The sequence below is a fragment of the Mustelus asterias genome, chromosome 10 (assembly GCF_964213995.1).
Source record: "Mustelus asterias chromosome 10, sMusAst1.hap1.1, whole genome shotgun sequence".
Lineage (NCBI taxonomy): Eukaryota > Metazoa > Chordata > Chondrichthyes > Carcharhiniformes > Triakidae > Mustelus > Mustelus asterias.
This window is the reverse complement of record NC_135810.1, coordinates 93,512,839-93,540,671: the sequence shown is the minus strand read 5'-3', so window position 1 is coordinate 93,540,671 and position 27,833 is coordinate 93,512,839. Positions and strand designations below refer to the sequence as shown.

The following is a 27,833-nucleotide window of genomic DNA, read 5'->3' as shown; positions in this document are numbered from 1 at the left end:
GGAAAGATTTTCATTGATTTACTATAAGTAGTTTATTTGCAAAATTATTGAAATGCAGACACGTGCTAAAATTCCAAGTTATTTTTTCCATTCAGGTACTGGCAACAGCCTTTGATCCATATTTTGGAGGTCAAGACTTTGATGATGTACTAGTTGAGTATTTTTGTTCAGAATTCAGAACCAAGTATAAATTAAATGTGAAGTCTAAAATCCGAGCCTTATTAAGGCTGTATCAGGAGTGTGAGAAGCTGAAGAAACTCATGAGTGCCAACTCCATGGATATTCCCTTGAACATTGAATGCTTCATGAATGATGTGGATGTAACTGGAAAAATGAATCGGTAAAGTACCAGGATAATTAACTAACAAAATTATGTATCACCCGTTTATAGTTTGAGGCATCTTCAAACATATTGTGGACTGAGGGATGTATGCTTATCCCATTTGCACCTTAAGGTATTGCAATAATATGTCTAGCTGCTTTCATTATCTAAAGTTAGCCACCTACATCCACTGCTTATTTACTCAGAGATGGCATCCATGGTACTTTGTTACTGGTACACCAAAAGGAGGGCTGTGTATTAAGTTGATGTGAACAACCTTGTACTGGAAGAAATAGCATGCATCTTCAAATTCTGTTTAAAATTTCAATGTCAAAATTCTGTGTTTAATCCATTATACGCATTTCATTTAAAAAGCAAATCTGTTTGAAAGCTCTTTTTTTACAAACCTAACATATCGCTTGTCAACCTATTTTCCTCCAGAACTCAATTTGAGGAACTATGTGCTAGCCTGCTGCAAAGGGTGGAGGCACCTCTTCAATCTGTTATGGAGCAAACACAGCTCAAGCTCGAAGATATTAGTGCAGTTGAGTTAATTGGAGGATCCACACGTATTCCTGCAGTCAAAGAAAGGATTGCAAAATTCTTTGGGAAGGCTGTCAGCACTACACTCAATGCAGATGAAGCAATGGCCAGAGGCTGTGCTTTGCAGGTAAAACATCAATTAGAATGCCAATAATTTTGTTTACTTCTGAATTTTTGTTATTTAAAATTAAAAGAAGTAAAAGCTGTAACCAAATTATCCTGGAATTGGGAGTGTGTGTTTTGCTTGCATAGCAAATGCACCAGGGATTTGAGGAAGCACTTTGGTTCCTTTTTAAATGTTATGCCCTTTTTCTTTAATAACTTTTGATATCTACTTAGCCTATAAGTAGACAGAATATGGATTAGCATGAAAATTATCGAGTAAAGTTAGTTTTGAACTTCTAGGAATCAGGAAGGCAAAACTGCTTAGCTCATTTTGAGTATTGGAAATTTGGTTAGATTTTGTAATTGATTTTGCTTCATATGGCTAAAAGTAGCAAAAATCTAGGCTGTATACATCTATGATTATCCAGATACTGCACACTGAAATGTATATTTATCTCCATAATTACCCAGAATGTTACTGAAATGGATATAATTGAGTATAATGGGTGCAAGCTAGACTTTTCCTGTAATCCTGTTCCTCAGTTTGTATCTGTAGCTCCAGAAGCCACTAGGGTCATTTTGAACGCTACTGAGTTTGCAGAAATGGGCAAGTGAGCAGCTTGACATTTGACTTGTGCGAACCATTTTTAAAAAAAATAAGGATTGTTCTGTGGATTGCAGAGGAGCTTGCCTGACTCCGAGGTCCCTTATTCAGAACTATGATTGCATTTTAACTTTGATCTGAACAAGAAGCCCCAAGCTGCCCACCGGCTGAAACAGGAAAAAGCCAACCGAAGAGGCCTGTCAGGGTCTCTCCTGCCACCACCACGCCCCCCCCCCCCCCCCCCCCCCACCCCCCGACCCCCTTCCCTGCCTGTAGAGCCTCTGAAACAATAAGAATATCAGCAGAGAGGACTGCCCATCTTAATATCAGCAAAAACTCAGTATCTTCTTTTGCGTGCTTGGAGCAGAAAACAAACAGTGTTTAAATGAGGTTCAGGAGTTTAAATACCTGTACCTGAAGCTTAAGTGAGCGACTGTGCTTTGCACTCATGACTCCTCCACGACTTTAAATCAACGTCACTCAGAAGGTGAGAACAGGTTAAGGGCCTTTTGTTTCCAATATGAAGTTCCAGCAAAGTTTTATTCTTTCTTGGGATGAGGATATGCTGGCAAGGCCAGCATTTTTTTTGCCCACCCCTAATTACCTTTTGAGGAAGTAATGTTGAGTTTCCATTCTGGTTTCCGGGAGTTCCAGGATTTTGATCCAGCAGCAGTGAAGGTACGGCAATATAGTTCCAGGTTTCGATGATTTTCCCCACAAGCACAACCTCTTTTTTTGAAAAAAAAGTATTGTGTGTTATGTAGTAGATATTGGGCCAGACTTTCATCTTGAGAGACAAAAGTTGGGAATATTGCATTCTGTCTCCTCTCTGGAATGTCCACCAAAGCAGATTTCTTGGCGGAAAGTTGAGAACTGGTTAAAGTCTGGCCTACAACCTCCAGCAGCAGTCATGAGACAGAGGTGGGCTGATGCTGAGATAAACAGATTAAAAGGCCCGCCTCCGTTCACTGAGACATCGGTCCAGTTCTAGAAAGGATTGTGAGGCTCCTTAAAACTCATCATTCACCCCCCTCCCTGCCAAGCTCCACTTTCACCGCCTCCTCTCCTTCCCCCACAACCCACTCTCTCAGTATTCATTATAAACAGAACTCTATTGAAACATTTGTGAAGTTTTTGAGAAGCTCATGAATCTCTCAAAATAAATAAACATGATATGTTATTCACTTAAACGAAACCAAATCATCTAGCTCACATTGCCCTCGATATCTTTGTCAACAACCCTCATTGAGGAAATTCATTCGTGGGTTTGAACTCAGCCAAGCATTCATAATGAGATTCCACTGAGAACTGTAAAAATAAACCCTGCTGAGCCAAATTCATTAGTGGGTTTGGAAGTCAGTAAAGTATTGATGATGTGATTCAGTTAAACAAGTGTGTGAACAAACCCTCCTGAACTGAATCCATTAAAGCCTGTGAAGACAGATACACAAGCTCAGCCATCAACCAAAGCTTTGAAATTGCCAAAAATATGGTGGGGCTAAACTTCAAGGACAAAATGAAAGCTATGGGTACATTTTGCACCACAAGATCTGTTGTATGTTGCAGAATAGTATTTTATCCAATAGATAATGTGGTCAATGCATCTGAAGACTTTTCCAATTTCACAATGCTGTTCATTCCTTTGACATCTTGCCAGATGTCAGAGGTGACAACCTGGCAACCACATTTAGTGGTCGCTTACCTTTTCAAAACGAAGCCCCTTTCATCACTCACCCTATCAAAAAGATTTGTAATTCCTGATACTGCATTTTGTTATGACATGTGAAATTGGCAACCTTTTTTGTACTTATCTTCCATATAGTCCCCAACTCCAATTCATGGTTCCCCATCGTTCATGACACCTCTGCTGGTATAAATTGTGTCACCTTCCAAAACCAATCCAATGTCAGGAAAATTGCCCACTTTTGCAGTGTTGCTGGCAACATTGGGATATGTGTGTGGAGTTGATAGCCAGCTCCAATGAACAGCCAATGTTGTTCCTTTGTTGAAGAAGGGTAGCAAGAATAATCCAGGTAATTAGAGGCCGGTGAGCCTTACATCAGTGGTAGGGAAATTATTGGAGAGGATTCTTCGAGACAGGATTTATTCCCACTTGGAAATAAGTGGACGCATTAGTGAGAGACAACATGGTTTTGTGAAGGGGAGGTCGTGTCTCACGAACTTGATCGAGTTTTTTGAGTAAGTGATGAGATAATTGCTTGAGGGTAGGGCAGTGGATGTTATCTACGTGGACTTCAGTAAGGCCTTTGACAAGGTCCCTCATGGCAGACTGGTGCAGAAGGTGAAGTCGCGTGGGATCAGAGGTGAGCTGGCAAGGTGGATACAAAACTGGCTCGGTCAAAGAAGACAGAGGGTAGCAGTGTAAGGGTGCATGTCTGAATGGAGGGCTGTGACAAGTGGTGTTCCTCGGGGATCAGTGCTGGGACCTTTGCTGTTTGTAATATATATATAAATGATTTGGAGGAAAATGTAACTGGATTGATTAGTAAGTTTGCGGACGACACAAAGGTCCTCATAGTTATCCGCAAATCCACCAACCATCAGAGGATACAGCAGGATATAGATCAGTTGGAGACTTGGGCGGAGAGATGGCAGATGGAGTTTAATCTGGACAAATGTGAGGTAATGCATTTTGGAAGGTCTAATACAGATAGGAAATATACAGTAAATGGCAGAACCCTTAAGAGTATTGATAGGCAAAGGGATCTGGGTGTACAGGTACACAGGTCACTGAAAGTGACAATGCAGGTGGAGAAGGTAGTCAAGAAGGCATACAGCATGCTTGCCTTCATTGGCCGGGGTATTGAGTTTAAAAATTGGCAAGTCATGTTGACGCTTTATATAACCTTAGTGAGGCCGCACTTGGAATATAGTATTCAATTCTGGTCGCCACACTACCAGAAGGATGTGGAGGCTTTGGAGAGGGTACAGAAAAGATGTACCAGGATATTGCCTGGTATGGAGGGCATTAGCTATGAGGTGAGGTTGGAGAAACTTGGTTTGTTCTCACTGGAGCGACGGAGGTTGAGGGGAGACCTGATAGAAGTCTACAAGATTATGAGAGGCATGGACAGAGTGGATAGTCAGAAGCTTTTTCCCAGGGTGGAAGAGTCAATTACTAGGGGGCACAGGTTTAAGGTGCGAGGGGCAAGTTTTAAGAGATGTACGAGGCAGATTTTTTTACACAATGGTGGGTGCCTGAAACCCGTTGCCGGGGGAGGTAGTGGAAGCGGATACGGTCGTGACTTTTAAGGGGCATCTTGACAAATACATGAATAGGTTGGGAATAGAGGGATATGATCCCCGGAAGAGTAGGGGGTTTTAGTTAAGTCGGGCAGCATGGTCGGTGCAGGCTTGGAGGGCTGAAGGGCCTGTTCCTGTGCTGTAATTTTCTTTGTTCTTTGTGATCCACCCTCTTCCATGCCGATACAAATTTCAGTTGGGAATAGGGGCAGGTATTGCGGATTTGGGTATCTCGCACCATTTTTAAAGCCTGCCCAATGCACTGCGGTCCCACATCGGACAGGAAAACCCAGACCGTTGTCTGTTAATTTAAAGCACCATGATTGAACATTCCAAATAATAACAAAGGCATAGATTGGAGAGGTGGGCAGCTTATTTTCTATATATTTTTAAAACCTTGAGCATTCTTCTGCCAATACTAACAAATAACACAGGACATTTCTATTATTCTTATTTTTAGTGTGCAATTCTTTCACCTGCTTTTAAAGTACGCGAATTCTCCATCACAGATGTAGTACCATTTCCAATTTCTCTGAAGTGGAATACAGAAGCGGATGAAGTGGAGGGGTAAGGATCCAATTTTCATTTGATATTTTATTCATTTTCTTCATTTCTCAAATAATTTCAAGCATCATTATCACAGTTTTAAATGGAATTGGCTGAGTTACTGGTGCATTAATTTAAAATGTTGTTTGTTATTATCTATTAGGAGTCATGAAGTATATTGCAGAAACCATGAGGCACCCTTTTCAAAGGTCCTCACTTTCTGCAGAAAAAATCCATTTGAATTAGAAGCTTTTTACAGCAATCCCCAAACACTTCCTTATTCTGAAGTTCAGATAGGTAAGTAAATTTTCTGCGAGAACATGAATTTAGTTCAAAAATCTCCACATGGTTTAAATAAAATTGAGCTATTATTATGGGCTCCAAAAAACAAGCAGACTGGGAACCTTGGCTGACTTGGTAATTTTCTGGCTAAGATGAGCCATCTCAGGAGAGCAAAAATCCACCCTTTCTGGGCTGTCAGGCTAGCAGGTGATCACCTCTGATTTCACTTCACAGGAATTTAAACTTAAAAGGTGCTCTGGTGCTCATGTGATCAAATACCCAGGAATAGATTAAACCGGTTGACTACATTGGGGATCCAGTTGAGACCAGTTTGAAAGTAAACTGTCAGCTTTCGTTCAACAACGAAAACAGAAAATGCTGGAAAATCTTAGCAGGTCTGACAGCATCTGAAACATTGAACAAAAAGTCATCCAGACTTGAAATGTTGGTTCTAGTCTCTCTCCACAGATGCTGCATTTTCTGTTTTTGTTTTTGTTTCAGATTCCAGCATCCGCAGTAATTTGCCTTTATATTATGCCAGCTATACTTGTTACATATCACTTCCCTCATTTCTCCTTGCAAAAGGATTGATGAAATAGGGCAACATAATTGTTAGGCACTGTTAAGTTGGTGCTGTACTACTTGACCTTTTCCAAGGGGGCCCAAGGCCCTTTACTGCAATTGGCTGCCAATCATGAATCAATATCAATGATTTTCCCCTACTCCAAATACCTTTCGTTCAGGATCATAAGAAATAGGTGCAAGAGTAAATCACATTATCCGTCGAGCCTGCTCTGCCATTCGGTACGACCATAGCTGATCTGCCTCAACTACACTTTCATGTCCACTCCCCATATATCTTGATTCCTCAGAGATCAAGGCCGGAATTCTCCCAAAAAATTTATAAGTAGTTGAATTTGCGGGAAAACTGGAGTAATTCGTGCTGCTTTTTCAGTGGGAGTTCACACTAGAATCACTCTCACTCTGGACTGCAGAGCCACCAACGTGAATATCATTAGATTTCAGGGGTGGGGCCTATTCCAACCCAGGAGGCTGAAACCAGCGGGCCTCTGCGCATGCGCAGTAGCCCCAAACTGTCAGCCTCACGATTGCTGGCCAGCCTCGATCCCTGTCCCGTCCTGGAGTGCCCCGATCTGTAGTGCCAAGCCCTCAGCAGGCAGAACCTCCCATAAGGCCCTGATCTCCAGCACGCCCCGATCATTGGCTTCCCACTCGCCCTGACTGATCCATATGCAGAGTGGCAGTGGGACCCACCACCCACACTGATCGCCCCCTTGGCACATCCCCATGTCAAGGTGCCCCCGGGCATGGGCACTTTGTCCATTTGGGAAGTGCAAGGGAGCACAGGCTGGCACTGCCAGGGTGGTCCATGCCAAGGGGACACCACCCCCCCCACCGCCCAGCCCCCTGGGGAGCCCGATTGCCTGCGCCCCCTCACTCCAGCGGGGTCGTCCCAATAGTTCCCCAAAAGTGGGGACCTACTGTAAACCCCGCTGGAGTGAAACACTCTCTGGCAGGGTGGGAGAGGCTAGCGGGCCCAGAGAATTCTGTCTCGGGTCCGCTAATTACATTTAAATTGTATTAAAAACAGATTAAAATGACTTACCTAGTCGACTTGCCGGTTTCCAGCACAGATGTGACGGCATCAGAAATCCTGTGCTGGGAGATGCGCTCGTGGCAGGAACACATGCACGAATCCTGCGCATGCTTGACTGCGAGATTCTCCCACCCTGCTGCGCTAGAAAATTAGCGCGGCGGGGTGGGAGAATTACCATCCCCCCCCCCCCGCCCAAACAAAATCTATTTGTCCAGCCTCGAATTTACTGAACAACGGAACATCAACATCTGTGGTAAAGAATTCCAAAGACTCACAACCCGTGAGGAAATTTCTCTCGTCTCTGTTCTAAATGATTGATCGTTTATCCTGAGCTAGTGTCTGTATTCTAGATTCCCCAACCAGAGGGGATAATCCTCTCCACCCCTTCAGATTATTATGTTTAAATGAGATCAACTCTCCCTCTTCTGAACTCCAGAGACCATTTAGACTATTTACCACCAGACCTTTTAGTCTATTAATACCAGAATGTTTAATAGCCAATCTATCCTTGGTTAACTCTCCCTTCATAACTTCTTGATTCTTGCTTTGAACTTCAGTATGTGCTATCAAACTTTAATAGAACTGAATTACGTATTATTATTAACAGTTGTTTTTCCCAGATAATCTTTTTACTATGAGACTATAATTAACCTTGCCTCAATACACAATACTAGATCTAAAATAGCTTTGTCCCTGGATAGGTCCACAGAGTGTATTGTCCTGGGAAGATGTCACAAATTATAAACTCATCTTCCAGACTGCATTGTCAATTTGATTCTTCAGTGTAAATGTAGAGTAAAATTCCCCACAATTATTACATATCTTTGTTCCAATTATATCTTGTGCAATTCTCTGTCCAACAGTATAACTATTTTAGTTGGTGTATGAACTACTCCCTCCAACATTTTCTGACTCTTGCTATTCCTAAGGTCGACTCATACGGATTCCACTTCCTAATCTTCTGAACCAAGATCCTTTCTTGCTACTTTAATTTTCAACAATTGAAAATGTATTTACTTGCAGGTAATGGATTGACAGAGTGGCTGTAAATCCTTTCATTAGTGATTCAACCCTTTTTTAAATATATTATTTGAATTTTAAAAGGATGGTAGCTAGGTGTAGTTTGATGAATACACCTAGCTACCATCCTTTTTAAAGGAATAGTTTTTAGAGCAAAATTATTCTTTCTTAAAAATTGACTGAAATACAAATGAGTATGAGTGTAAGTTTTGATGTACAGAATTTTGCATATGTTTTCTATCTTCCTAATTTTAAACCACTTTTTGCATTGTAGGGCAGTTTGTCATCCAGGATGTTCTACCTCAGGTAAATGGTGAAAAGTCCAAAGTGATGGTTAATGTATGTGTCAACATTCATGGCATCTTCAGTGTTTCAACAGCATCTATGACTGAAAAGGTAAAAGTTGAAGAGAATGAAGCTACTATGGAAACAGAGTTGGGTCCCTGTAGACCTGACACAGTTGAGAACATTGAGGTAAGCTCCTTAAAATAATGACACGAGTGTCAAATATTCTGAATAAGTAATCAGTTTTAATGGAGCTTTAAGAAATCACATCAACATTAAAATAGCACTGAGAATTAGTGTTTCCTGAAATCTCTCAAATTAAGGTGAAGCATTTGTTGATATCCCTATTTTCATAAATTTTCAATTTTCGGAATGGTTTTTCAACTTCTCTAAGAGACCAGATACCATATGGATGAAATTATTTTTTAAATCCTTTATTGGAATGTGGTTGATTTGTTTCCCAGATGGTCATTGCCTGGCACTTCTATGACATGTATATTACTTGCAACTTGTCAGTCCAAACTTTAATGTTGTCGAGGTCTTTGCTGTACATGGAAACAGATTCTTTCAATATCTGAGGAGTTTCAAATTGTTTTCATTATTCTTTCATGGAATGTGGGTTTCGCTGGCAAGGTTAACATTTGTTGCCCATCCCTAATTGCCCTTGAGCCTTTCCGAGGGCAATTATGAGTCAACCACATTGCTGTGGGTCTGGAGTCACATGTAGGCCAGACCGGGAACGAATGGCAGATTTTCTTCTCTAAAATATATTATTGAAACAGATGAGTTGGTACAACAATCAGTGATAGTTGTCATGGTCACCATCACCTGACTAGCTTTCAATTCCAGATTTATTGAATGCACTCACATTTCAGCAGTTGATGTGGTGGGATTTGCACCCATGTCCCCAAGGTATTACTCTGGTCCTATGAATTACCAGTCCAGTGACATTACCACTACGCCACCATCTCCCAGTGATGCTGTACATCAGCGAGCATTCCCTCTTCTCATCTTATGATAGAGGAAAAGTTATTGAAGTAGATCTCCAGAGCAGGCTAAGATAGATCATCCTCTTGGCACTTCTGGCTGAAGATGGTTGCAAATGCTTCTCCATTGCACTGATCTGCTGGGCACCCCCGTGATTCAGGACAGGTGATATTTGTGGAGCCTCTTCCTGTTGGTTGTTTAATCGTCCACCACCATTCACAACTTGATGTGGCAGGACTGCAGGGCTTAGAGTTGATCTGTTGCTGAGGTTTAAGTAGGTGAATCAATTATCCTCCATCCTCTAGCAGCTTGTTCTGCTCTGGTCTCTGTTCATTCTCCAAGTCATGCCGTATTCCAAAGGGAAGGTCTACTGTGCAACCATGTCTGGAACCAGCTGTTTTCTGCCAGTCTTGGAATCAAGATCCTATTATAAGAAATAGTAGCAGGTGGAGGGCTTGGGCCCTTCGATCCTGCTTTGCCATTCGATAAGATCATTGCTGCTCTGATTCTGGCCTTAACTCCACTTTTCTGCCTGTTCCCCTTGACACAAAACTCCCTTTATTGAGCAAAAATAAAAGCAGCAGAAGAAATCAAACAATTAATATAAGTAACTTATGATCCCTTTTCAGTAATGCTGATTATTTGGGGAGTACTGTGAGTCCTTCCTGCTGCTGAGTGTACATTCAACTGCAAGCTTAAGAGAAGCACGAACTGGGGCATTGAACTCCAAAATGGCAGTGTTGATGTTAAACGGAATACAGTAACATAGTATTTACACTTCATTCTGTTGGAAAGATTGAAATTTTTGTAAGCAATTAATTCAGTTTGGCCTAGATCAGTCTGCACCATTTTCTGTGTTTCACTTCATTTCAGAGCAAGACTCGGATCGACAGTGGTGAGAGTGAAGTTCAGCCACAAGTACAATTAAATGGTCAAGATTCTCCACAATCTCCCATTTCCGCTGAAATGGAGCAAGAGGAAAATAAATCTGAAAATGCTGAAACGAACTGCAAAGTAAATGATCCATATACTATTTGATTTGATTTATTATTGTCATATTATTAGTATACAGTAAAAAGTATTGTTTCATGCTATAAAGACAAAGCATACCGTTCATAGGAGAGGGTGCAGAATGTCGTGTTACAGTCATGGCGAGGTGTAGAGAAAGATCAACTTAGTATCTTATGGGTCCATTCTCTGATGGCAGCTGGGAAGAAGCTGTTCTTGAGTCGGTTGGTATGTGAGCTCAGACTTTTGTATCCTTTTCCCAATGGAAGAAGGTGGAAGAGAGTATGTCTGGTGTGCGTGGGGTTCTTGATTATGCTGGCTGCTTTTCTGAGGCAGCAGGAAGTGTAGACTGAGTCAATGGATGGGAGTTTGCATGATGGACTGGGCTTCGTTCATGACCCCTTGTAGTTTCTTGCAGTCTTGGTCAGAGTCGGAGCCATAGCAAGCTGTGATACATTTGGAAAGAATGCTTTCTATGGTGCGTCTGTAAAAATTGGTGAGTCATAGCAGACATGCTGAATTTCCTTAGCCACCTGAGAAAGTAGAGGAGTTGATGAGTTTTCTTAACTATAGTGTCAAGTTGGTGGTGATCTGAACACCTAGAAACTTGAAACTTTCGACCATTTCCACTTCATCACCATTGATGTAGACGGGCACGAGCTCTGCTACGTTTCCTGAAGGTGATGACTTAACTGACATTGAGATTGTCACCGCACCAAATATGGAGGAATCTCGCTTCTCCATTGTCAGCAAAACCTTTGTCAGACTTTTTTTGTGTTTTAATTCTTCAATATAATAATGTTGCTCCGGGATGCCTTCCATACTTTTGGGATGTCAAAAGGGTTCTGCCGCTGGAAATGTTTGGGAAACCCTGATCTGAGAGATCCTGTCTCAATTTAGTCGAACTTTCTAGGAGTAGATCAGTCTTAACAGTCAGCTACATACTACTGGAACCCTAACAAACGCACCAGGTGATGAACGTGGTCATCTTCACCTCGAAGGACAAACAAGTGTGATACAGGTCGGTGCTAGAGGACTGGAGAACTAAAAATGTTAAAAAGTGGCAATTGGGAGAGCAGCAACTTGAAGTATGGATGAATAAAGGAGTGCCAACTTGTGTTTGACTGACTTTGCTGAATTTTGATGAGATAACAGGAAGGTGGGTGTAGATAGTACAGTTGATGTATATATGAATTTTCATAAGGCATGTAATAAAGTAGCATGGATTGGATTTGTTAGCAAAATTAAAGTCCACAAAATAAAATAGGCAGTATCAGTATGGGTACAAAATTGGGGAAGGGATAGAAAACAAAGCTGTAGTGAACAGCTGTAGACTAGAGCTGGGGTTGTTCTTGTTGGAGCAGAGAAGGTGAAGAGGAAATTAAGTATAACTGTTTAAAACCATGAGTGGCTAAGATAGAGAAATACAGTGAATCAGTTTCCGGCGGCTGAAGGGTAGGTAACCAGGGGACACAATTTTAAATTGATTGGCAAAAGAACCAGAGGCCACATGAGGAAAAGCTCTTGCGCAATGAGTGGTTCGGATTTGGAATGCACTGCCTGATAGGGTGGTGGATACAGATTCAGTAGTAATCTTAAAATGGGAATAGAATTAATACTTGAATGAAAAAAGAATTGCAGGGATAGGGATGAAAAGCGACCAACTTTGAGAAAGCACAGAATCGGTGGGGTAAATAGCCTGCTTCTGTGCTATACTATTCTATGATTCACATTACTACTTTGAAGTGTGACGAGTTATGTAAACAAAGGTGACATTTATTTATGTAGAGCAAAGTCTCATAAAGAACAGCTGAAATAACTGACCATTAGTTTGGAGGGATGAATGCTGGTCAGGACACCAGGATAATTCCTTGGTCTCTTAAAAATAAGACCATAGGCTCCATGCATGATGTTACCTGAAAGTTGGCACTTCCACTAATTTAGCACTCGCACAGTACTGCACTAAAGTGTTACCTAGATTTGTGTTCAAGTGTAGTTTGAACCCACAAACTCATGACTCGAGGCAAAATTGCTATTAACTGAAATCTAGACTATCCCCCAGTACCCTGTGGTTCAATGCACGGGTGAACCACCATCACTGGAGAGCTGCAGCAGCAATTAAACAGGTTAAAAATAACAAAGCCTATGCCCCCCTGCATTATGGCAGGAGTTTTACCGCCCGCCTGCTATGGGAATCGAAGCAGGTGAGGGGTGGACATGGAAAGGTCCGTTGACCTTGGGCAGGATTATATGGCTTCAGGACGATTGAGGTCGTAATATCCCACCCTATGACTCCCATGCACTCATCCTATGGACTTGGAAGATAAAGAGCCCCCCCCCCCCCCCGACACATCCCTGACTTCAGGAATGTGACAGGTGTAACCTATGCAAGGATTCGGAGCAGGGGGAATTAAGAACAAGAGGAAAAGACAGTAAGGAGAATAAGGAAAGTGATAGGCAGAGAATTCATGAGCCAGAGTCAGATAAAGACCGAGCAAAAAAAAAGTAGGAAAGGGAAAAGAAATGTTAAAAGTGCTCACCTTAAGGTTTTGTGCCTGAATGCTCGGAGCATTCAAGACAAAGTGGATGAATTAGTTGCACAGATAGATATAAAGGGATATGATATAGTTGGCATTACAGAGACGTGGCTCCAGGGTGAGCAAGGATGGGAACTAAACATTGAGGGCTATTCAGTATTTAGGAAGGACAGCAGAAAGAAAAAGGTGGTGCAGTTGCATTGTTGATTAATGATGATATTGAGGAAAGATATTAGCATAGATGAATAGCATAGTAGAATCTTTATGGGTCGAGTTAAGAAACAACAAGGGGCAAAAACCATTGGTGGGGGTGGTATACTGGCCACCAAACTGTAGTGGTAATGTTGGGAAAAGCATTAGACAGGAAATCAGAGATGCATGTGTTAAGGGTACGTCTGTGGTTATGGGTGACTTTAATTTGCATTTAGATTGGGAGAATTTGTCACAATACAGTAGAGAGAGAATTTTTGGAGTGCATACAGGATGGTTTTCTGGAGCAATACATTGAGGAAACAACAAGGGAGCAGGCCTGGGTGTTGTGAAATGAGAAAGGATTAGTTGGCAATCTAGTTGTGAGAGAACCCTTGGGGACGAGTGACCATAATATAGTAGAATTCTTTGCAAGGTGGATCGTGATGTAAATTCTGAGACCAGGGTCCTGAATCTCAATAAAGGTAACTATGATGGTATGAGGCATGAATTGCTCATGATGGATTGGGAAACATTACTGAAAAGAAAGACGGTGTACAGACAATGGCAGGCACTTAAAGAATGAATAGGTGAACTCCAGAAGTTGTTTATTTCTGTTTGGTGCAAGAGTGGTGAGGGAATTGTAGCCAAACCATGGCTTACAAGGGAAATTAGAGAGTATCAGATTCAAGGAAGAAGCATACAAATTGGCAACAAAAAGCAATAGGATTGAGAGCAGTTTAAAATTCAGCAAAGGAGGACCAAGGGATTGATTAAAGAAGGCAAAAATGGAGAATGGAAGTAAGCTGATGGGGAACATAAAAACTGACTGTAAAAGTTTCCATAGATATGTAAAGAGAAATAGATTGACAAAAAACGAATGTAGGCTGCTTGCAGTCAAAAATGAAAGAATTTATAACAGGGGATGAAGAAATGGCCAAGGAATTAAGTTTGTACTTTGCTTCACCCTTCACAAAGGAAGACATGAATAATGTACCAGAAAATGAGAAACAAGTTTTGGTGAGGAGATGAAGGAAATCAGCGTTAGTAGAGAAATGGTTTTGGGGAAATTGATGGGATTGGAGGTGGATATATCTCCAGGCCCTGATAATTTTCATTCCAGAGTACTTAAGGAAGTGGCCCTGGAAATAGTAGATCCATTGGTGGTTGTCTTCCAAAATTCTTTGGACTCTGGACTGGTTGCTACAGATTGGAGGGCAGCTAATGTAAGCACGCTATTCAAAAAGGAAGGTAGAGAGAAAACCGGGAACTATAGACCAGTGAGCCTAACGTCTGTATTGTGGCAGTTACTAGAGTCTATTGTCAAAGATTTCATAACTCGGCATTTGGAAGTAGTATAATCAGACAAAGTCAGCATGGATTTGCAAAAGGGAAATCATGCTTGACGAATCTCTTTGAGGATGTAACTAGTAGAGATAACTGAGGAGAACCAGTGGATGTGGTTTATTTAGACTTTCAGAAGGCTTTTGACAAGGTCTCGCATAACAGACTACTATGTAAAGTTAAGCACATGGGATTGGAGGTAATGTCTTGAGATGGACAGAAATCTGGTTAGCAGATAGGAAGCAAAGAATTGGCATAAATGGGTCTTTTTCTGATTGGCAGTCAGTGACTAGTGGGGTTCCGCAGGGATCTGCTAGGACCCCAACTGTTCATTATATATTAATGATTTGGAAGAAGGAACTGAATGTATTATCTCCAGATTTGCAGATGATCCAAATCATGCTGAAGCATCTCGGCATCCTCCTCACAACTCACCCTCCCACCCAACTTGGGTGGGAGGGTGAGTTGTGAGGAGGATGCTGAGATGCTTCAGCATGATTTGGACAGGTTGAGTGTGTGGGCACATATGGCAGATGCAGTATAATGTGGATACATGTGAGGTTATCCATATTGGTAGCAATAATAGGAAGACAGATTGTTACTTGAATGGGTGTAAATTGAGAGAGGTGGGTACTCAACACAACCTCGGAGTCCTCGTGCATCAGTCGCAGAAAGTAAATGCACAGGTACAGCAGGCAGCAAAGAAGGCGAGATGATTTGATTATAGGGATAGGGGTGTTTTGCTACAATTGCATAGGGCATTGGTGAGGCCTGTGTGCAGTTTTGGTGTCCTTATCTGATAAAGGATGTCCTTCCTATTGAGAGAGTACAGCAAAGGTTTACCAGGCTGACTGCTGGGATAGCAGGTCTGTCATATGAGGGGAGACAAAGTTAGTTAGGTTTATATTCACTGGAGTTTAGAAGAGTAGAAACTTATAAAACTTTAACAGGTTTAGACAGGGTAGATTCAGAAAAAATGTTCCCAGTGGTGGAGGAGTCCAGAATTAGGGATCATAGTTTGAGGATAAGGGGTAAACCTTTTAGAACTGAGGTGAGGAGAAATTCCTTCACCCAGACGGTGGTGAATGTATGGAATTCTCTACCACAGAATGTAGTTGAGGCCAAAACATTGTCTGATTTCAAGAAAAAATTAGATATAGCTCTTGGGGCTGAAGGGGGTGGGGGGGGGGGGGAAATCGGGATTTTGAATTTGATGATCAAAATGAATGGTGGAACAGGCTCAAGGGGCCGAATGGCCTACTCCTTCTAGTTTCTATGCAACTGTCTTCAAGAAGGAAGATAAATCATGCTGTGGAAGCTGTAAAGGTATATTTTACTCTTGGCCATAGCAGGGATAACTGTGACACAAATTGTCCTGAATCACCTATTTCCAATGCCAGAGGAAATCCTCCCAGTGACGGGCGTGGTTTTAGACCTTCTGAAAGAACCTCTAGATTTGCAAGCCACTCTTGATCTCTTCAGTTCTGCATATAAGTGACTCTGTCTGTCCTTGAATATAGCCAAAATAAAACTCATACCTGCCTAGAATTGTTCAGTCATATATTCTACATCCAATACACACAATGGGGTGACTAAATATGTTGAGCACTTCCCATTCTTCTCTCAAAAGGCCATCTTTGACAAGGAGATCCATCACCTGATCAGCCGTGCCAGCTCAGCTTCCTACAAAATATAGCAGTGAGTGTATCACAACAAAGACTTCCAAATTAATAAGTGTCCTGGTGTGCAGTGCATTTACCGTCATTTGCCGAGACCGCTGAAATCTAGACTGTGTATCAGCAACATAAGAATGCTAGAGAAATTCCATTCAGCAATGCCTCTGCTGCATTCTCCAGATTCATTGGGAAGATTGTTGAACAAATGCTAGTGGCCTTGAAGTCAGCTCCACAAGCATTCAGGCAAAACTCCTGAAAAATCAACTACAATGATCTCGACACTTCACCTTGCCAGGTCCCGTTTTCTCAACTCTCAAATGGCCAGTTTTCCAGGGGATGGCACAGAAAATGTTATACGGATGCTCTGAAGCTTTCTGAAATGTAGCTGCATTGACATAATTACAGGGAGAAGGGAAGAGCTTGTTACCAATGTTTAAAAATGGTGACAACTTGACCTTTAAAGCTGTGTCATTCTTTTGAGTCCAAATGCCTTAACAATGAGTCTGTGTGTGGAAAGAGGAGGAAAGAAGAAGGAGCAAATCCTGCACTCTGAATCCCATTCTCATGAGACATCCTGCCTTATGTACGCGGGGATCTATGGGTAGAGAATTGGCCTGTTCAATCACAGGAAGACACATGACACAAACTCAACCCTGAGTAAATGTCAGGAATATATCCCAATATAGTAAGTGTCGTTGTTATCGATGTTCATTCAGAGTCTCCAGACAATGTGTAATATACTGCACACTTATTCTTACTGATTTAATCTGTGTTTATGCTGCTGTCTCCAGTTACAACCTTGTCAAAGACTACTTTTACAAGGAGTCACCTTCCATAATGTTAATCCAAACGCAAGGTAAATTAGTGGCTAGATTGCGTTGGGCGGTTAAAATATTAAGCTAGTGTGAATGGTAAAGGATACCTTGCAAGATTATTTTTTAAGTTAGTTGGGGAGATAAACTTGTTGTGACAAAAAGTCATACATGTCAAATTGCAATTAATTTATTTTGGATTTCTGCCCACAGTCCAATAATGAAAAGAAAACTGATCAGCCTCCTGATCCAAAGAAGCCAAAAATTAAGTTAAAGACTATACATCTTCCAGTTGAAGCTAAACTGGTGTGGCAGTTTGGGAAAGATTTACTTGAAATGTATTTTGAAAAAGAGGTAAGTAGAACATGGAAACATTCTCTCTGTCTCTTGATTGAAAGAAAGAAGACAAGGTACTATGGACCATTTATCTCAATGTCGGTAGTAGGAAAGATCAATGGAATCCTTGTGCAAAGATATCACAAAAATCCCAGACTGAAAATACAATAATCCAGTACAGATTCCAAAGGAGAAGCTTAAACCTGAGAGTACTGACATTCCTGTGCATGTGCAGAGGGCTGCTGGCAGCCTGGGTGCAACATAACGACGCCATTGTTTTCCTGCGCATGTGTAGACATGGTGGATTGGCCATGCTAAATTGCTACTTAGTACCAGGGGGACTAGCAGGGTAAACGCGTGGGGTTGTGGGGATAGAGTCTGGATGGGATTGTTGTTGGTGCAGGCTCGATGGGTCAAATGACCACCTCCTGCACTGTAGGGCTAATATTCTATACTGGTGCGCATACACAGATGGTTACCAGTAGCCATGCTGCATTGCCAGGAGATAGTGTTTTCAAACTGTCTGTGATAAGGTATGCCATAACAAATTTGAGATTAAATTCCGACATGCCAATTCAAGGGACAAGGAGCAGAATAAATGTCAAGCTGGCTAAAAATGGAAAACAACGTAGGGTTTAAAATTAATCACAGAGATTAATGCTCAACTTTATATTGTTCACAATCTACATGAACAATTTGGATTTTGGAATTCGAAATGCAATTTCAAAATTTGCAAATCACTAAATTGAGGTGGTATGGTTAATATCGAGGTAGACTGCAACAAAATACACCTTTTGGTAGTCATATATTTCTTGCAAAATATAGCCCTGATATTTACAGGATTGCATGTTTGGACTGGTCAGTCAAGGAGCATGTCGCTTGCTCCGGTTCTCATACCCTCTCGCACTTTAAATATGGTAAACATTAAAGTTTAGCAAACTCGGGCATACTTGCTTTAAAGTAGTTAACAGCTTTGAAACCTGCAGAGAGAGACTTGGCAGAAAAATTATGTAGAGAGAGAGACTTCTGTCTTTAAACAGCTCCAGCCACCAACTCTAAAACTGAAAGATAAACTGTTTCTCTGCTACAAGCCTAGCTCCTCCCATTTCTAATATCATGTGACTCTGTATACCTAAACAAAACCTTCCATTCCTTTCATTAAAAAAAAACCTCAGGGGACCTTTTCTTTGTAAACAAGAGTGGATTAAAACTTCTGCTAAATATACACTAACATGGCTAAAATGAGTAACTATCCTGCTTTGCAGCATCTGTGGGAACGAGAGAGACTCGCGGCTGGTGTGTTGCCTCCCAGATGCCAGGGTCCGTAATGTCTCGGATCGTGTTTTCGGGATCCTTAAGGGGGAGGGGGACCAGCCCCAAGTCGTGGTTCACATAGGCACCCAAGACATAGGTAGGAAAAGGGATGGGGATGTAAGGCAGAAATTCAGGGAGTTGGAGTGGAAGCTTGGGGCTAGAACAAACAGAGTTATCTCTGGTTTGTTACCCGTGCCACGTGATAGTGAGGAGAGGAATAGGGAGAGAGAGCAATTGAACACGTGGCTACAGGGATGGTGCAGGAGGCAGGGATTCAGATACCTGGACAATTGGGGCTCATTCTGGGGTAGGTGGGACCTCTACAAACGGGATGGTCTACACCTGAACCAGAGGGGTACCAATATCCTGGGGGGGAAATTTGCTAATGCTCTTCGGGAGGGTTTAAATTAATTCAGCAGGGGGATGGGAACCTGAATTGTAGATTCAGTGTACAGGAGGTTGAGAGTAATGAGGTCATGGATAATGTTTCAGTGTCGCAGGAGGGTACTGGCAGGCAGGAAGGTGGTTTGAAGTATGTATACTTCAACGCCAGGAGCATCCGGAATAAGGTGGGTGAACTTGCAGCATGGGTTGGTACCTGGGACTTTGATGTTGTGGCCATCTCGGAGACATGGATAGAGCAGGGACAGGAATGGTTGTTGCAGGTTCTGGGGTTTAGATGTTTCAGTAAGAGAGGGAAGGTGGTAAAAGAGGTGGAGGTGTGGCATTGTTAGTCAAGGACAGTATTACGGTGGCAGAAAGGACGTTTCATGAGGACTCGTCTACTGAGGTAGTATGGGCTGAGGTTAGAAACAGGAAAGGAGAGGTCACCCTGTTGGGAGTTTTCTACAGGCCTCCGAAAAGTTCCAGAGATGTAGAGGAAAGGATTGCAAAGATGATTCTAGATAGGAGCGAAAGTGACAGGGTAGTCATGGGGGACTTTAACCTTGCAAGTATTGACTGGAAAAGCTATAGTTTGAATCCTTTAGATGGGTCAGTTTTTGTTTAATGTGTGCAGAAGGGTTTCCTGACACAGTATGTAGATAGGCCAACAAGAGGCGAGGCCACATTGGATTTGGTACTGGGTAATGAACCAGACCAGGTGTTAGATTTGGAGGTAGGGGAGCACTTTGGTGATAGTGACCACAATTCGGTTATGTTTACTTTAGCGATGGAAAGGAATAGGTATATACAGAAGGGCAAGAGTTGTAGCTGGGGGAAAGGAAATTTTGATGCGATTAGACGAGATTTAGGATGCATAGGTTGGGGAAGGAAACTGCAGGGGATGGGCACAATTGAAATGTGGAGCTTGTTCAAGGAACAGCTACTGGGTGTCCATGATGAGTATGTACCTGTCAGGCAGGGAGGAAGTGGTCGAGTGAGGGAACCGTGGTTTACTAAAGAAGTTGAATCTCTTTTGAAGAGGAAGAAGGAGACTTTTATGTAAATATGAGACGTGAAGGCAGTTAGGGCACTTCAGAGTTGCAAGTTAGCCAGTAAGGACCTAAAGAGAGAATTAAGAAGAGCCAGGAGGGGACATGAGAAGTCTTTGGCAGGTAGGATCAAAGGAAACCCTAAAGCTTTCTATAGGTATGTCAGGAATAAAAGAATGACTCGGGTAAGATTAGGGCCAGTCAAGGACAGTAGTGGGAAGTTGTGCGTGGAGCCTGAAGAGATAGGAGAGGTGCTAAATGAATATTTTTCATCAATATTCACGCAGAAAAAAGACAATGTTGTTGAGGAAAATACTGAGATACAGGCTATTGGACTAGACGGGATTGAGGTTAATGAGGAGGTGTTAGCAATTCTGGAAAGTGTGAAAATAGATAAGTCCCCTGGGCTGGATGGGATTTATCCCAGGATTCTCTGGGAGGCTAGGGAGGAGACTGCAGAGCCTTTGGCTTTGATCTTTATGTCGTCATTGTCTACAGGAATAGTGCCAGAAGACTGGAGGATAGCAAATGTTGTCCCCTTGTTCAAAAAGGGGAGTAGAGACAACCCTGGTAATTATAGACCAGTGAGCCTTACTTCTGTTGTGGGCAAAGTTTTGGAAAGGGTCATAAGAGAGGATTTATAATCCTCTCGAAAGGAATAATTTGATTAGGGATAGTCAACACGGTTTTGTGAAGGGTAGGTCGTGCCTCACAAACCTTATTGAGTTCTTTGAGAAGGTGACCAAAGAGATGGATGAGGGTAAAGCAGTTGATATGGTGTATATGGATTTCAGTAAAGCGTTTTGATAAGGTTCCCCATGGTAAGCTATTGCAGAAGGTACGGAGGCATGGGATTGAGGGTGATTTAGCGGTTTGGATCAGGAATTGGCTGGCTGTAAGAAGACAGAGGGTGGTGGTTGATGGGAAATGTTCATCCTGGAGTTCAGTTACTAGTGGTGTACTGCAAGGATCTGTTTTGGGGCCACTGCTGTTTGTCATTTTTATAAATGACCTGGATGAGGGCGTAAAAGGAGGGGTTAGTAAGTTTGCTGATGACACTAAAGTCGGTGGAGTTATGGACAGTGCGGAAGGTTTTTGCAGGTTACAGAGGGACATAGATAAGCTGCAGAGCTGGGCTGAGAGGTGGCAAATGGAGTTTAATGCCGGAAAGTGTGAGGTGATTCACTTCAGAAGGAGTAACAGGAATACAGAGTACTGGGCTAATGGTAAGATACTTGGTAGTGTGGATGAACAGAGAGATCTCGGTGTCCATGTGCATAGATCCCTGAAAGTTGGCACCCAGGTTGATAGGGTTGTTAAGAAGGCATACGGAGTGTTAGCTTTTATTGGTAGAGGGATTGAGTTTCGGAGCCATGAGGTCATGTTGCAGCTGTACAAAACTCTGGTGTGGCCGCACTTGGAGTATTGCGTACAGTTCTGGTCGCCGCATTATAGGAAGGATGTGGGAGCATTGGAAAGGGTGCAGAGGAGATTTACCAGGATGTTGCCTGGTATGGTGGGAAGGTCTTATGAGGAAAGGCTGAGGGACTTGAGGTTGTTTTCGTTAGAAAGAAGAAGGTTAAGAGGTGACTTAATAGAGGCATACAAGATGATCAGAGGATTAGATAGGGTGGACAGTGAGAGCCTTTTTCCTCGGATGATGATAGCCAGCACGAGGGGACATAGCTTTAAATTGAGGACAGATGTCAGAGGTAGGTTCTTCACTCAGAGAGTCGTAAGGGTGTGGAATGCCCTGCCTGCAGCAGTAGTGGTCTCGCAAACATTAAGGGCATTTAAATGGTCATTGGGTAAACATATGGATGATATTGGAATAGTGTAGGTTAGATGGGCTTTAGATTGGTTTTATTGGTCGGCGCAATATCGAGGGCCGAAGGGCCTGTACTGCACTGTAATGTTCTATGTTCTATGAGTTGTATGTTCCAGACACGCTGACTCCCTGTAAGAAAAAAACTGAACTTTAAATCATTCCACAGAAATGTAAAAATATCAATAGCACGGTATCATCACACCTCCCCTCTTTAAACAAAATGAACTAACAATATGAAAAGTGGGCTTCATTTTTCTAAAGCCTCTAGTTTTCACTTTAGTACTCTTAGATATACACCTTGTTACATCTAAGCAATGCAAATTGAATAATATAGTCCAGTTTCAGTCTGTCTTTTCCCATTTTGAATGTTCCATCCTTTGTTCATCAAAGTCGTGATCATGCATCTGCAATCACAATCTCTTTTCCTGCTAATGCTTGATACTCTATTGTTCAGGTGCTTCCTCTTTCTTTTCAGAGGCCTCCTTCTGTTCTTGATCCTGCTTTGATTCCGAGTGCAAGCTCGGTTCCATTGTCATGATTGTAAATTAATCCTGGTGATGTCCTCGGAGCTGGGCAGAATCCGGAGGGTAAAACTTTACATTGAATGCAAACTGCCACAAACACACTTCGGATTTGCTTTTTAATTTCCTTCACTGAAACCAACCACTTCTTTTGAATTTCAGAGTAGCAAAAAGTCAAGCTGAAGTAATCTTTTTCAGAAGGTTGAGCTGTTCACAGATTTTGTCAGAGAATTTGTCCCTTTGCACGCTTTCTCAACTTCATATGCATGTTGAGGGCCATTCCAATAGGTCACTTTAACCCTGTCCCCTTTCTTATTCACTGACCTTTAGTTCGTCCATCAGGTAGTCCAACTCCCCTTCCTGTTGCGAAATGGAATGCTCAAAACAGAGTCTCCGATTGTATATTTTTCTAGTCCAGTGTGGTTTATTAATTAATTTGTTTGTTCTGGATCTTCTTCATAATTTTCTGCATATTCTTTGGCAAAGTTATAGCAGGTTGGCTTTTTTGATCAGATTTGTTGTAATTATGGTTTTATTGATCATTGTGGCAGCCATGCTGTTGCGAAACCCATTGTAATTTTCGCGAACATCAGCTATGAACAGTACTGTTTCCCTGGGCATCCATGTCTGTGCAAACTATATAGATTGATTATTCTAGCAGTTCATTCGGAATAATGGTACAGTTTCATCAAACAGTCTTACTTCATATCGTTGTTCCTTTTCTTCAGCCTGTGGTGGTAAAATGCTTCTTTTGAATGCTGTTGATGTCCCGCAGTTTATGTTCTGTTAATTTCAACAATTCGGGAACAGGCTCCAAATCAGTTAACTTTTTCTGCATCTGTTCCTGCATCTGCTCATTTTCCTGATTCATACCATCTTTCAGTAACTTGTTCTCCTTCTCTGCCTTCCCCAGTTTCACATTGCACTCATCTGCCTCCATTTGTGTCTTCATTTACTGAGATTTGTAACTGTCTACCAGCCCTTCATAGTGTTTGATCGAGACTTTTGGCTGCTGTATCTGACTGACCAAACATCAGCTTCTCCTTCTGAACCTGTGCCAACTTGAGTGGATTAAGTCTATAGAGATGTTGCTTAATTGGAACAGTATTTCATACATTCACAACATGCACAATTACAATTACTCCACTCCTGATCTTGTTTGATGGAGAGAAACCTAACAGTTGGCTGAATACTTTGAAAGGTACTAGGAAAGGAAGCTACTGCAGTAAAGCAGGATGTATTTACATGGAGGAATATTTTATATTCTGCTCCACTCGCCTGTACTAAATAAATGCAGGGATTAATTGTTCATGGGTTTGGATCAATTAAGCCATGTTTCAATCCTCAGCATATAGCAGCAGTAACACTTCCTGCAATTTTTTTCAAAACAGGGGTATATGATCATGCAGGACAAGTTAGAAAAGGAGAGAAGTCACGCCAAAAATGCCGTGGAAGAGTACATATATGACTTGAGAGAGAAACTCTATGGGCCGTTTGAAAAATTCATCAGTACCAAGGTAAGTTATCATTCCATTCGAGGTGCTAGATGAAACTAACCATAAGGGGGAAAAAAAATGAAGGATGAGTATTTTTTTAGTTCAAAGTGCTCCCTTCATTTTAAAACTCGATGTAGTATTAAAAATCCTGCACCTATAAGACATAGGAGCAGAAGTAGGCCATTCAGCCCAGCTTGGCTGCTCCGCCATTCAATGACATCAGGACTGATCTGATGTGATAATCCTCAACTCCACATATCCTCATAACCCTTGATTCCTTCACTGATTAAAAATCTGTCTATCCCAGCCTTGAACATTCTTAACAATCCAGCCTCAACAGCCCTCTCGGGTAGAGGATTCCATAGATTCACTGGCTTCTGAGAGAATAGTCTGTGTCTATATATGCCCTGTTTGTGAACTCAACTCTCCACTCACCTGATGGAGGAGCGCTCCGAAAACTCGTGCTACCAAATAAACCTGTTGGACTTTAACCTCGTGTTGTGAGACTTCTTACTGTGCCTACCCCAGTCCAACGCCGGCATCTCCACATTCTGACAGAATAAATTCTTCCTCATCTCATGTCATAAATGGGTGACCCCTTACTCTAAAAATATGCCCTCTGATCCTAGAATCTCCCACAAGGGAAACAACCTCTCAGCATTCACCCTGTCAGACTCCTGAGAGTCCTACACAGTCATATTTTATTCTCTCAAACTCCAATGAGTACATGCCCAGCCAACTCAACCTCGCCTCATAACAAAATCACTCCATTCTCGGAATCAACCTAGTGAACCTTCTCTCGACTAACTCCAATGCCAGTATGTCTTTCTGTAGATAAGGCAACCAAAACTCTTCACGGTATTCCTAACTCGTGCTTTGTGTAGTTTTAGCAAGATTTGTCTATTTTTATACTCCATTCCCTTTGAAATAAATGCCAACATTTTCATTTCCCTCTGCATGCTAGCTTTTTGTAATTTATGCATGAGGCCCCCGAATCCCTCTGTGCTGCAACTTTCTCCATTCAAATAATATTTAGCTCCTTTATTCTTCCTACCAAAGTGCAAACTTCACATTTTTCGGCATTATATTTCATCTGCCAAGTTTTGCTCACTCATTTACCTTGTCTATTTCTTTCTGTAGACTCTTTGGGGGTGATCCTACCATTGTGCCCTGCCGGCTGATGGGCTGGACAGGGTGAGCTGGTAAGATCGTGCAAGAGCACGATCTTACTGGCTTCTCACCTCTCGGGTCTTACCGGCACCAGATATCTGGCGAGGTCAGCCTCACACCCATTGAATATATTTAGCATTGATTTAATGAGACTGAGATGGAATCATTCGGGCTCACTTGCCTCTGTGGCCTCGCTGGAAAAGGTTCTCTCCATCGAGAATCACAACGGGGACCAGCTGTGATGGCCTCGCCGGTAGAACCGGAGGCGGGGGTGATCTTGTTGGGCAATTCCAGCCTGGCACCCTGGCACTGCCCACCAGGCACCAGACAGTGACAAGGTGGGAGCCAGAGGGGGCAGGGCCTACTGGGGATGGGGGCCAGACCAATGGGGGGGTGGGAATCCGCTGTCACTCTGCATTAGGGCTTGTTGGGGGGAGGGAGAGGGACGACCAGAGCTGGCCGTAGTGTGGGGGGGAGGTTACGTTGGGTGGATCAGTCCAGATGGGTCGGGGGGTGGTCGCGATAAGCTGTGGGTCCCCGCAGTAGCTAGGAGTTGCTTTGTTTAAAGCTGACTGAGGGCAGCAGAGACCGAGTGACAGGCTTCTGCTGCTAAAGACCTATATGTGCACAATTGCGCAGAGGCCTCTGCTGCTCTCAGCCAGCTTTCAGCAATTTAAGCCACCCCCCCCAGCCCCTCACAGGCAAGAAACCGTTTGAGGTTTTCTTTTGTCTAAGTGGATACGATAGCAGATTTGAACTTGATCAAAAACTCTCCCGTTTTCACACTTGTCCTGGACTTAGAATTTTTTTCATAAGGTCACCTCCTTTGTCATCCTCACCACTTGCCTATTTTTGTGTCATCCACAAACTTAGCAATAGTACATTCACTTCCCTTGTCCAAGGCATTTATTGTAAATAATTGTTACTAGAGCACAGATCCCACTAGTTATAGGTTGCCATCCTGAAAATGCTCCTCTTATCCCAACCCTAACTGGTATTTTACGACCTTGCCAGGCGAGGCTCATAAAATTCCACCTGAGGCCAACGGAGAATTCTGTTCTGCGAGCCTTGCCCTTCCCGATTCCAGGGCGGGCGAGGTGGTAAAATTCCGGCTTCTGTCTTCAATCAGTTTGCCAATCCAAAACCACAGGCTCGTATGGAATTGTATTTGAATGCTTTTTGGAAGTCTATGTACATTATATCGACTGGTTCCTTTTTTATCTACCTCTGCAGGAACCAAGTGCCATCCAGACTTGAAATGTTGGTTCTATGTTCTCTCCACAGATGCTGTCAGACCTGCTGAGTTTCTCCTGCTTTTTTTGTTTCAGATTCCAGCTTCCGCTGTATTTGGCTTTTATTCAAGTCTGAAACCTTCATTCATATCTTTGTTATCTATAGACTTGACCAGTCCAATACACTCTTGACTGGTCTCTCATATTCCTGTAAACCTGAGATCATCCAAGAATCTGTCCATGGCCTAACTTGCATTAAGGCTCGTTCACCTATCGCCCATGTGCTCACTGACATAGGTTAGCTCCCAAATTAATTGGATTTATTCTTCAGGGCAATGCCTTAACCAGAGTCAAGCTTCCTGTTAAATTTTCAAACTCTTCTTAACAGTTAACTGTTAGTCCACCATTAACTGGTGCATTCTCCATGGCAATGCCTTTACCAATCCACTTGTTAACCAATCAGTGCACTCTTCTCATATAGTATAAAGTTGTTGTTTTCCCTGACATTGGTATCCTTGCAATTGTCCTGATGAGTAGAACACAAAAAGCTTTGACAAAATCTCTTTTTTCAACAATACTATCAATATCCCTTAGCAGAATCATTGGCCTGAATTTTCAGATCAAAGGCACAGTTGGGAGAATTCCCAACTTCAATAAACCTGCCCCAGAAGAGTGGGAGGAGGATATATGGAGGCAGCACAAGCTGCTGGGTGCAAAGATGGTCGGGTGAAAAGCCAGCCTCAATGATCTGGCATTTTGTCATTTTGTTTTATAATGTTCTTTGAAGTGCCTTGAGACATTTAATTACTTTAAGGGTGCTATATAAATATTTTTTATTAATGTTGAAGCAATTACACCCTAAGGGCAGAATGCATGATTTTAAATGAGGGCTAAATTACATTGGTTTGTTGTGGTCTAATTATTCCTTGGGCCTTTAACACTTCTCCACTGCAGTCTACATCTGAACTTAACACCCTGTGTATGATGGGAAATTGACTAGTAATAAATCAAAATTCTAGTGTATGCCTGCACTGAAACTTCCCTAATTAATTCTCTTATCAGGCTATTTTGATCATGTTTGAAAATTTCCCATCTATACTTAGTGTTTGATTGACTGGCTATTCCCAGCTCCTGATTTGTATCTTCAAAGCAGATTCCACTGTACATCCAAATTTAGGTTAAAGTACTGGTCCTCCTGACCCCTGGGGTGCACCACTAGATAAGCTTCTCCAATCCAAGAAAGCCCTGTTTCCTATCGCTCAATGAATTTTGCATCTATATTGCCATTGTCTCTTTGATTCCAACTTCTATCCTTTCTCTTTCTTGATACAAATGAAATATTTCAGTAAATTACGAACATG

At 42.2% G+C, this 27,833-nt stretch overlaps 1 protein-coding gene across 1 annotated transcript in view; it reads left to right on the top strand.

Annotated features, from left to right (window-relative positions):
- Positions 1-27,833, top strand: part of LOC144499774 (heat shock protein 105 kDa-like) — a 73,969-nt gene that overhangs the window by 37,582 nt on the left and 8,554 nt on the right. The window contains exons 7-14 of the mRNA XM_078222217.1: positions 96-340; positions 764-992; positions 5,299-5,405; positions 5,548-5,681; positions 8,579-8,778; positions 10,450-10,590; positions 17,356-17,496; positions 23,966-24,091. Of these exons, the coding sequence (XP_078078343.1) occupies positions 96-340; positions 764-992; positions 5,299-5,405; positions 5,548-5,681; positions 8,579-8,778; positions 10,450-10,590; positions 17,356-17,496; positions 23,966-24,091 (1,323 nt within the window). The remainder of the gene's footprint in view (positions 1-95; positions 341-763; positions 993-5,298; positions 5,406-5,547; positions 5,682-8,578; positions 8,779-10,449; positions 10,591-17,355; positions 17,497-23,965; positions 24,092-27,833) is intronic.